The sequence below is a fragment of the Vipera berus genome (genome assembly GCF_964194415.1).
Source record: "Vipera berus genome assembly, chromosome: 1".
Taxonomy (NCBI): domain Eukaryota; kingdom Metazoa; phylum Chordata; class Lepidosauria; order Squamata; family Viperidae; genus Vipera; species Vipera berus.
Genome location: NC_138202.1, coordinates 333095294 through 333107558, shown reverse-complemented (window position 1 = coordinate 333107558; position 12265 = coordinate 333095294). Strand labels below are relative to the sequence as shown.

The following is a 12265-nucleotide window of genomic DNA, read 5'->3' as shown; positions in this document are numbered from 1 at the left end:
ATTCCTTTCCTCTTGGCTCAGGGCAGGTAAATACAACCGAGGAGTGAGTGCTGCAAGTAACCTAGCTCCAGTGGCAGGATTCAGCCAGTCTGCACCACTTTGGCAGAACCGTAGCTAATTTTTTGTTGCCCAGGCCCAGAATGGGCTTCCGGAAGCGACATCCACACAGAGAACCAGTTGTTCACATATTTGAATCCCACCACTGCCTAGCTCCAAATCATGAAGGGCTATAAAGGTGACAACCAGCATATTGAATTAAACCCAGAAGCATAATAGCAACCACCAATCTGACCTGCAGAGCAGGGACATCACACACTCCGAATAGTAGGCACCATAGCTGCCCACATTGTTGCATTTTGGAATATTGTGGAATATTCCATTACATATAACAAACATAAAATCTCTGGCCTCAAACCCTAGATTACGTCATTGTTTTCTGATCTGTTGTTGTGTTTTGCTTGTTATTTAGTGAGAGGATTTTTTTTAATGTATGAGAGCATTCAGCTGTCTACATTTCTGTGCAATCTCAGGTCCTATCAAACTAGATCAGCCATTCCAATAACAGGCACAAGACCTCCCCAGTCTTCCATTGGATCTCAGAATTTTCTGTTTAATTCAGTAGGAATGATGTCTAAATCCTGCAAAAACAGTTAATCAGAGCCATTGAATAGTGTTCTTACAATGCTCAATAGCTGCAGTTAATCTTCAAAATGGAAATATTAAAGTTGAAGACAGAAGTGGCATTTATGTACAAAATCAACTTCTGTGCATGTTTCTCAAATCCTGTGCAATCTGCCCAGGCATTCAAACCCTATCTGAAGCTATCAGTTGTGACTAGTGGCATATGTATCACAGAGGGGCTCATAAATCATGCCCATGGGACACTAAAACTGTAAATCTCTCTCATATATTTGTATCTAAGTATTTCATAAATGTGTAACTGAAAAAAGTGGCCTTTTTATCTCTGCTGGACCCTTTGATGGGCAGATTAACATAAGATACAAAAGTTGAGACTGGGCTGCCATAAGAGCTGTGCTCTGGAAGGGAGTATGTAAGTATGTCCTTGTAACAGAACCTTTTCTTCCAGGGTTTTGCATCGTAAGCCAGTGTCTCCTAGCAACCAATCCAGGAAGGATGGCCAATTTGACTGCGGAGGGTGTTAAAGCTGTTCTTCAGTTGCAGGTAAAAATGAGACGTAAAAGTTTAAGGTGATCGTGGTAGAGGGGAGGGGAGAGCCCCAGAAAATCTTGGTGAAATATATCGTAGTTTGCCAAGTTCCATTCCCATGGAAACCAGGAGGACCTTTAAATAAGGCTTCAGATGCCTTCCTGCCTTCTTCCTGGAGAAATCTTGAAGGTTTGCATTTGTAAACTTTTCATTTTTCTTCACTGTATTTTTTTTTACTTTATTCTGACCGAGTAAACGTTGTTTTAAAAAAATGCTGTTTCACAGTGTCTTTTGATCTTAAAAGTACTAGGAGATGCGTCGATTAAAGTAGCCTAAGACGCCTCAGCCAGATTCTGACTGTGCAGTTGACTGTTACAATGTGCTCTGATACTGACATTTTAAATCCAGAGAGGGGCTTTTCACACTGGATTTTATGTGCTTATTATATATGAGAAAGGGAGTGGATGAACTTGATGGCAGATGTTTTTCTTTAAGAACAATGAAATTAATTACTGTATTCTTGGATTGTTTTGACATTTGATTTTCTAACCCAGTGATGACAAACCTTTTGGGCTTGGCATGTCAGAAATTCAGAAAAAATTCTGACTTGGCTTCTCTACCCCCACACACACACATGTGAACAAAAGCGAAACAATTCTCTAGCCCCCACCCCCACCCCCCACCCTTTAGGCCACCCTGCGCAGTGATACTCAGTGACAGTACTGAGGTAGAGAGAGCAAGGGCCTCAAGGCCCACTACTTCCTAGGCCAGGGGTAGGCAACCTCGGCTCTTTTATGACTCATGGACTTCAACTCCCAGAATTCCTGAGCCAGCTGGCTCAGGAATTCTAGGATTTGAAGTCCATGAGTCATAAAAGAGCCGAGGTTGCCTACCCCTGTCTAGGCTCTGCCATGTAGCACTTACCTTCAGGCAGTTTCTTTCTGTTGAAAGGCCATGAGGCTGCTCCAGGTTGTACAAGGCCTTCGTTCTTGAAGCGGCCTCCCAAAACCACACAAAAGCACATCTCCATTCTTATGTGTCTTTTGGAGACTCTAAAAGTCACATAAGAGCACGGTCCACTTGTACACTTTCCAGGTCCAAAGGCTGTGTGAGAGCACACCCCATTCTTGTGCAGCCTCAAACATTGCCCAAAGGCATGTTTGGGCAATGTTTGAGAATGTTTGGGCAAAAGCATGAGACAAAGAATGTGACTGGCCTAAAGGAAGTTCACATATTCAGTGGCAAAGTGGAGATTTAAACCTGTGTTTTGTTTACTAACGTTTCCATTTGTATTTTGCTTTGGTTTAGGGTTTTTTTCATATATATATATATATATATATATATATATATATATATATATATATATATATATATATATATATATATATATATATATATATATATATATATATATATATATATATATATATATATATATATATATATATATATATAAACTGATTATTATTGTCCATAATCTATAGTGGTCCAATTTAAGCAGAATCAAACTAATGAATTAAGATTTTGGCAGTATTTCCAAATTTGATTATTTATTTATAAATTGCATTAATCCATAGTATTTTTGTTAAATACTGTGTTGTGTGATCCCAGCAATTGTGTTTTGCAAAGCAATATTTATGGTGGATTATAATGTGTGAGCAAGGTCATTATGGTTGAATTTTATAGCTATGAAATCTTAAATCTTAAAAGTTAATCTAGTTCGCTCCTCTGATTTATGCAGGATCTACAATTCAGAATGCACTTCCACATCTCTTAAACCTTTTTCAGGCTGAATTCTTCTACAAATCACTCAGTTACGTCAAATTGAATATAAACCTATTCCTCTTCTTGAAGACCACAATAGCCTCCAGCCCTTAGACAAAGTCTTGACAGTGTCAATTGGTTGAAGTAGAACTGAGATATGCAATCAATGATACCTGACCCTAATTTGATGGATGATCTCACCTAGTGGCTTTATGTAAATATTAAATAAGAGGGATGAGATCATTGACCCTTTGGCACCTCACAAGTCATTGGCTTAGGCTTGACTTCCCTTCCCTGTCAACACTGAAAACCCAGCAGGCAGACCAGCAGAAAGTCCAGCAAGTAGTCCAGTAGATAGCCCTATAGCCATACCTGGTAGCTGGTCAATAGATAATCTTCCAAAATAAACTGACCAGGTAGGACCTTGACTGTAAATGCAGAAGTCAAGTGCTCAAACTATAAGGGGCAAACACTCACTCTTCCACCAGACCTCATTTTCATTGCAGCACTACCATATGTCTTGTCTTGATGAAGCTTTGGTGCTTTAAAGTCACCAGTTGTCCTGCTGCAATAACTGCAGCCATTTCACTCCAATCTTCAAAATGGGGACTTTCAAACAGACCTTTTCTCATGCTGTGCCAAAGTGAGTGCATCTATCATGGGATATTTTTCAAGACAAAGATCTGTCTCTTTACTATAAGCTGACCTATAAGTCTCCTATTCTATGTCTTGTCACAGTACATTATCTTACATTGGCCCTGCATCAAACATGAGCTCCTAAACAGAGTACGTTTCAATTTCAAAACCACCTTCAAGATTCCATACATCTACTTTAATAAAACTCATCACCCACTGACTAAAGGAACCCAAGCACATATCACTACCATTCATGCCACCAATAACAAGCACTTCTCCAAGATTTTAAAAAAATAAAATTATTTTTTTTTAAAAAAAAAAAGTTCTGCAGAGTCACAGGAAAGTTGACTTTTAAGAATACTTTTCTTAATACCATTTTGAAACCTGAAATTTATGTTCTTACATTTCAATGGCATCTCTAGTCCCTGAGCTAAGGTTATATGGGTTAGTTAGCAAACAATGATTGGTTTAATGCAATATTTGAACTCAACTAGATTTAAGCATGCTTAGTTTTGTGCTGGATGAAGGACCCTATTACAATATTGTCTCTTCACAAACAAACCATAGCTGTAAAAAAATAAGTTAGAACAATGCAGCATCAGTAGCTATTACTCATGATAGCTATAGGACATTCCCATATACAGATTTTTCACATTTTATCACATCATTGGTTTGATGATATAAAAGCTGTTTTCATTGCTAATATATTGGTACAACAAGGACTGATTGAAATGGAAGATGCTGTAAGTAATCAGAGTGGAAATAGCCACATAGGAGCTGTTGCATTTGTAAGCTCCTCAGAGCAAAGTAGTTGGCTTCTTTTGGGGACAGAACGCTGGGCAAATTTGATTCTGCTTATTGGTCTATGATTTTTTTAAATTCTTCCATGATATGAAACAGTGCCACATACTAACAGCTTTTCTTGTTTGGTGTTTTTTTCAGCAGAGGCCTGGTCGCCTGTATCTAAGAGATTTGCTGGGGTGGAAGGAGTTTGATGAAATTCAGGAAGTACGTCAGAGTATCAAACTTGATACCCATTACTATAGCTTGGTGTTTGCTGCTAACAAAGGTTTATGCTGGCAAGCTGTAGCTGAAGTGGGAAAATTGACAGGGCAGCTATTGGAGGAAACCCAAGGTAAGCCAAGATTGCATTTGTTACAAAAAGAAGTACCACTGCAATACTTTCAGCTATAAAGGAAACATTTGGGCTGACCTGAATCAACTTTGCACCTCCTTTTATAGGCAACCAATGTGTAGTCTTTATAGCCTAAGTACTGTTTGTGGAATATATCAGTATCTGATGTGGAAGAGATGAGGGAGAACAATTTTAGTGACCTTCCTTCCTTCCTTCCTTCCTTCCTTCCTTCCTTCCTTCCTTCCTTCCTTCCTTCCTTCCTTCCTTCCTTCCTTCCTTCCTTCCCTTTACCTTATATTATCATTATCATTGGTTAGTCACACAATCAGATGTTCAGACTGAATTTGGCATTTTTGTCCACCTATCAAATCCTTCCCAAGGACCTGGCATATCTATATCTTCTTGTTTAATAATATTAAAAGTTCATCATAGGATGTAAGCTGTTTCAAGTAAAGCTGCCTTTTGCAATTAACGGAAGGTGATATTGTCAGTGCTGAGGGTGTTCAAGTGATGCTTTAGATGTTTTGGGATTCAACTGTCAGCACCTATTACTCTTGATACTATATTTGCTTTCTTTTGCCACAGTCATTTTACTTCTATTTGCAAGTCATTGTTGTGTGTGATTTTCTCCAGTTCTGTCTCTTGTATTCTGCTGTCTCCAGGTATTACAACATCCACTATCCAGACTTTTTATCTTTCTTATCGGCAGTTATTAAGTCTGAATTCTAATTAAGTCTGAGGTCTACTTATTAAGTCCCAGAGCACTTTAGCATCTTCATTTTCTATTATTTTGTCTTCTTTTGTCTATTTGTCTATTCTTTGCCAATTCTCGCTAGCAGGCAAATAGTATTTGTCGCAGATGCTCCACTTCACCATTGTTTCTTCCAATTTACTATTGTTTCTGCTTGTCATGCTGTTGTTTGTAGTCAGTTTGTGTGATCTTCTTGCAGCAGCTAAGTGGTCCACTGTTTCTTCAGCTTCTTTGCTGACTGTTGCTATCTTCTCAATTCTGGCTTTGTACACACTTGTTCTTAGGGCTTGGTCTTGTGCAGCCAGAATTAGTCCCTCTGTTTATTTTTCCCCCAGCTCTTAGCCATTGGCAGCCATCTGCATTGTTTGATAGATTTTTTTTTTATTTGTCACGTAATATTTTGCCTTGCGATGTCTCTTTCCTATGCTTCATTTGGTCTTTCTTGTAGATCACTTTGTTCTGTCTGATAATCAGTAAATCTTTATAGTGTATTAGCTCCAATACCCTCTTTCCTTCTTTAACTGTCCAGTGTACTTGCAACATTCCATGCCCTCCTATGATCCTTGGCAAATAGAATTTGTCAACATCTCTGCATGGGCGAAAGACATGATTCATTGTCATTATTTTTCTCATCATCCAATCCAGGATTTTTAATTCTACTTGAGTCCAGTTCACTATTCCAGCTGTGTATTCAGTGACTAGAAATGCCTGGGTGTGTTAATGTCCTGATGGCATTTTCTCTACTGAGTTTGCGTTTTGAGATCTTCACTATCATGATGTATTTTTTTCTAAACTTCTTCTTGACTTCAGTGTACTTAATATGTTCAGCTTCAAGAATGTCCATGTATTTGTAGTGATCTTCATCCAGACTTGATGTAATTTCCATAGGGCATATTGATAGATTATACCTAGTCCATAGAAATGAGGCAAAGGTTTACTTCAAGTCAAACAAACCTTCAAAGAAAATCATGCATAGACTGATTATGTAAAAGACAGCTAAGACAAGCATTGCTGTAACTTAAAATTTGCAAGAAAACCCATTACAGTCAGTTTCTACAAAAGATCGAGGGATTTGGGGTAGTGGTTAAAGTACTGGCCTAGAAATCAGAAAACTGTGTTCTAGTCCCATCTTAGTCACGAAAACCAGACAAGTTATTTTGGGCCAGTCACTCTCTCTCAGCCCAACAATCTCACAGGGTGGTGGTTGTGGGAAAAATTGGAGGAGGAAGGAGTATTAGGTATGTTTGCCTTGAGTTATTTATGAAAATTATAAAGGAGATAGATAGATGGAGAGATAGAGAGAGATGAGAGATAAAATCTGACAATGGCTTGAAACTGGAACATTAAATAAATGGAAGGCTTGATTTTGGTTGCTCAAGAGCAAGCTATTCAAACTAATACAACCAAGAAACTACAGTAATTATGCACAACAATATATCATACTTGCCAAAATGATTCACTAGAACATCTATAACAATCATCATGTGCCAGTACTGAAAAACTGATGGAAACAGAGAACTGAAAAAGTCATCAAAATGAGCAGGTTAAAATATTGTGTGATTTCTAAATACTAATTGATAAAGTCTTGGGTCATAACACATCAGATTTAAATGTGGCTGAAAAGTGTGGATAATTGATATGGCAATACCAGAAGACAGTAGAACACCAATAATTGAAAAAACTTATAAAGTATTGAGATCTGAAAATCAAAATTGAATGATGTTTTTTAAAAAAAATGAAATATTTTTATTGAAGAAAAAAATTGAATTATTATGGTCCCAGTGGCTATTGGTACATTATCAAAATTTCTTGGATAGCAATTTAGAAGACCTGCGTATTGACAAAATTTTGCAAAAGGCCACACTGCTTGGCTCTGAACATATACAAGCTGATACATTACGACATCCTAGGTTCTTGAGAAGAACTTGATGTGTTTGAAGGCCAATACTAAGAACTGATGTTTCAAATTTTTGTGTATATAATAATAATTCTATAATAACTTCTTACTGGCCTTAATACCATTTTTGATTCTTACATGATTGATTTAACAGTATTTAGAAATTGACCATCTTTTGCCCCATATTGAGACTGTTGGCAGTATACATTAAAACAACAAAATAACAATCAACAAAGTTTGTTTCAATAGAAATAATTCCTAAATAGAATATGGCAGAAGTCCTATTATTTGTATTTTGAAAATTAACAACAGCTGAGGCTGGGACTGGAGAGAGCACAAAAGTTCTTAGAGGTGGCTGATACAGCATTTGAGCTCCCAATTGCCCATCAGAGTGATTAAGGGCAATTTGACTATTGTAAACAGGGAGAAGGGACGTGGTGGCTCAGTGGGTTAGGATGCTGAGCTTGTTGTCGATCAGAAGGTTGGCAGTTTGGCGGGTCGAATCCCAAGTGCCACGTAGCAGAGTGAGCGCCTGTTACCTGTCCCAGCTTCTGCCAACCTAGCAGTTCAAAAGCATGTAAAAATGCAAGTAGAAAAATAGGGACCACTACGGTGGGAAGGTAACAGCATTCCGTGTGCCTTTGGCGTCTAGTCATGCTGGCCATATGACCACGGAGACGTCCTCGGACAAGCACTGGCTCTTTGGCTTTGAAACGGAGATGAGCACCGGCCCCTAGAGTTGGAAACGACTAGCACGCATGTGCGGGGGAAACTTTACCTTTACCTTTAAACAGGGAGAAGATCCAGATGACCTTACACTACTCACTGCTTGTGGATTTTGTTTGCTCATGAGGCTTAGTGTAAAGACAAAAAGGATTGCCACTTTGTTCTACTTTTGAGCCATTGAGAACAGTTAACATGCAGAAAACTGATAATTATCCTATAATTACTAATTTCTATTGCAATTGTGGTGAAACCTGAAGCAAGCAATACCATAAATATTATATAAAATATATTAAACAGAATTGATTGATTGATTGATTGATTGATTGATTGATTGATTGACACTGACTGACTGGCTGACTGACTGATTATGTACCATCAGGTCAGTGTTAAATGATGATAGTGACCACAAAGATAGACCTTCTCCAGAATTAATTTGTTCCCAATTTGGTGCCACAAGTCCCCCAATGTATACCCACTGCCATTAGTCCATCAATCTTGCTTCTGTTTCTGCATCTGTTTCTAATTCTGCCTCTGTTTCTCTTCCTCTTCTCATTTTTTTTCAGTTTCCCTCAAAAGTCCAACTGTCACTTCAGCAGAGTGTCACAGGAGAAACTATTGCCTGTATGATTCTAATGCTTGTAGCTATAGAAATTACTCAGCATCTAAATATTGCTTCCAATAATTTCATGGCTACGCTACTAAGTTGCTTTAAATTATTTGTTAGAATTCCTGTTTAATTATTAGGAAGGTTTACATTTCATCCAATTATGAAACCGATCAATGTGTTTTATTTGCTGCTATCAGTGAAATTTGGTTAAACATTGATGATACTGCATTTGTCGTAGCTCTTTCCCAAGGTAAATTACTGTTAGAAGATACTCATAGATACTCAGGATGAATGGTGGCCAGGCTTTATTATTTATCCAGGCTTGCAAATTTCTGTCTATATTTTCTGTAGCTATGAATAATTTCTTTGAATTATTATCTATTGAAATGAAATTCTCAGTACACGGCTTAATTCCAATTATATATTTTCCACTTTAATTTATTTGTTGAACAACTTTCCTTATATATTTTATGTTTGCTAGAGCTAGATATTCTATTATTTCTGCTTGGGGTTTTTAATATTTATGTATTTCACTTAGCTGTGATAAGGATGTTCCTTCAGTGTAAATTTCTTTTGACCTAAGGTCATTAGGGACTCTTCTCATATGTTCTCAGGACAGCATTCTTAATTTGGGCTACATGTTTATTAGCCCATATTTCATGATTCATTCAAAGAAACCAAACGTGACAACTTCATTGTACGTTTTCCTTTTCAAGGTATGCCTCTTTGTTCTTTAACTTATCAACGTGTTTTGATTAGACCTAGCTAGATTGCTTAGTCATTTTCTGATGCTTGTGATACTGTATTGGCTGTCTTTTATTCTCACTGGCCTTCATTTGATTTAGAAACTCCTGACAATGGCCACTGCGGTTGGCTTTTTGACTCCAGTCTTTGCAAAGTCTTAAAAAGAATCCCCAATCAATGACTGTCTCTGGACATATGAAATGTTTAAACTGCTGACATTCAAACATTTGGACATTAGAATGGAAATATAAAAAGGACACAGATAGTAAGGATTTTTTTCATATAGCTCTTAACCACTTATTTTCAAGCCAAATGATGTTCTTAGCAAAATTTAAATTCTAGACAGCTATTTGTTTCACTCTATCTCTTCCCATTATTAGATCTTAGGACTTTGGAAGATATATATATATGGTGTCAAAAATTGAAATGCTCCAGGCATTTACTTTTGTTCAGGACCTATATATTGTTTTTATTGATAAATTGTTCTTCATCAAGCCTTCTCCAAGTATGAAATTAATGGTAACCAAGTAGCTTCAAAAGTTCCCTATATTACATGCTATTTACTTCTTTTTTGTTATTTTTTTCTGCTGTTCTTCACTAGACAAATCAGTGGTTGTTGGGGGGTGGTATTTTTGCAGAATTTATGAGATTTATGTAATTTCACTTTTTCAAAAAAAAATCTTTGTATGTCTCAGTTTGTTCTAGTTTTTGTCCATTGTCTTCTCTCTTGTTTTTGTATAAAATTATTGAGCAAGGTTGATCCCTTTCAATTTTTTTTAATTTGACAGTAAATAATCTCATTGGCCCATGTGAGTCATTTTTTGGGGGCGGGTGAGTCATTCTACTGATTTGGCACTGTGTCAGGTTGGTCGTGATTTGCTGGTAGTTAAGGCAAACTATTAGTCACTGGTGCTGCTGGATTAGCCTCTAGCATTGTATTTCATCTTCATCACCTTTTTTTCTTGTTCCATTTCTTTTATTTCTCAAGAATGTCTGCTGCCAGTGTGAAATTTGGGAGTTTTTATTAATGAGAGACACTGTAAAGCCATGAGAAATTTGCCACTTTAATCTACTGAGTATATAAAGAATTCAACTATTTCTTATCACTGGCACAGTCAAGTAGTTAATTCTTGTCTCCTGTAACTTGTTTGGACTCTTAGTAGTTTGTTAGCAGTCCTTCCTGACTGTGCTCTCTGCCCTTTCCTTGTGATGCAGACTAGAGCAATTTGTGTGGCCTTTCACCTTTCCCAATTTATTTCTCTTTCTTCCATCTGCCAATCTTTGCATTGGCTGGGTCTTTGGAAGTTTTGCCAAGACTTACTGTTTGCTGATGCCAGCTTTCTGAATTGGGCATACAGAAAGATCACTTACTTGAACTGCACATTTGTAAATTAGGTTCCTGTCTGCTTAGTTCTATTCTGTAATCAGGATTTCCACATGTCAGAATGGTTGCCTCATGTTTTCAAGGTACATTTGGAATGCTCATTTCCCAAGATTTGGAAAGGTCTTTAAAATTCTTCTTCCTTCACAATCTTTATGAAGTTAGAATGATTTTTGACATCGGTTTAAATTATAGTAGTGCAGTTGTACACTATGTTGTGATTTTTACTGTTATTTACAGTATTTAGCGTATCTATTTTAAAAGCATATAGAGTCTTTTTATTCAGTTAGGGTAATATAATGTACCCATTAAGCACGGTAATTCTGGATAGCTTATAAACAGCAACAAGTAAGTAAGTAAATAAATATTACCAGAAAAAAAAGAGTTAGTTTCCAAACTCTCAGTACTCTTGAATGAACCTTTATGGTCAAAGTACAACCATGTATACATTGAGATTGGCTGAGCCTCCTTTCGTGCCCCCACCCCCAACTTACAGTGACACAAACCCTCCATCTTATTACACCATGTGAGCTAATTACACAATGCACCGGCCTCGCAAGTCAATTATGCATAAAGTTTATAAAATTATTTCCCATTCAAAAGCCTAACAGCCCATCGATAAAAGCTGTTCTTCAGCCTGTTGGTACGGCTGGCTATACTCCTATATCGCCTACCCGATGGTAGGAGAGTAAAGAGATACTGTCCAGGGTGTGAGTCATCCCTGAGAATTTTCCTCACTCTTCCAAGGCAGCGAGCCCTGGCAATGTCATCCAGTGGTGTCAGGGGACAGCCCACAGTGTCTTGTGCTCTGCTCACCACCCTCTGTAATACTTTCCTATTTGCGGCTGTCAGACCAGCATACCAAACCACAATACCATACGAGAGGACGCTCTCTATAGTAGACCGGTAAAAGAGGGTCATAAGCCGTTGTTCTACCCTGTTCTTCCGCAAGACCCTGAGAAAGTGAAGTCTCTATTGGGCCTTTCTGGCCACCTGGGTTGTATTAACTTTCCAGGTCAGATCTTCGCAGAGGTAGACTCCCAGAAATTTAAAGGAGGAAACCCTCTCCACACAGTCCTCCCCGATGTAAAGTGGGGCAGGTTCCTCCTTTTCCCTCCGGAAGTCTAGCACCATCTCTTTTGTCTTGCCAATGTTCAGGTGCAAGTTGTTGTTTGTTCTGTACCAGCCTGCTACCGGCCTTGCAGAAAGGCAACCCCTGTACAAACGGCAGAGGCTGGAATACGTCTGCCAAATTTATTACACAAACAAACAAAACATGAAACAAGATACCGGAGCTTTGATCCTCTATCGGAGCGGTTGCTTTCAGCAAACCAGCCCTCCCCCAAACACTCCCTTTATAAGAGTTCAGGGCGTGGCCTCTCTTTGCCTCCTTCCGAGAAGTCCCACAGCCTTTCTCTGCTTGCTCCTACTTGACTGCCTCCTGCGTCGGGCGTCCT

At 38.1% G+C, this 12265-nt stretch overlaps 1 protein-coding gene across 1 annotated transcript in view; it reads left to right on the top strand.

The window, feature by feature from the left end:
• Positions 1–1134: 1134 nt before the first annotated feature.
• The window catches only part of LOC308659396 (uncharacterized protein C8orf74 homolog), a gene marked incomplete at both ends in the record, with an annotated part of 37635 nt that continues 26504 nt past the window's right edge, over positions 1135–12265 (top strand). The window contains 2 exons of the mRNA XM_081312965.1: positions 1135–1182; positions 4510–4702. Of these exons, the coding sequence (XP_081169091.1) occupies positions 1135–1182; positions 4510–4702 (241 nt within the window). The remainder of the gene's footprint in view (positions 1183–4509; positions 4703–12265) is intronic.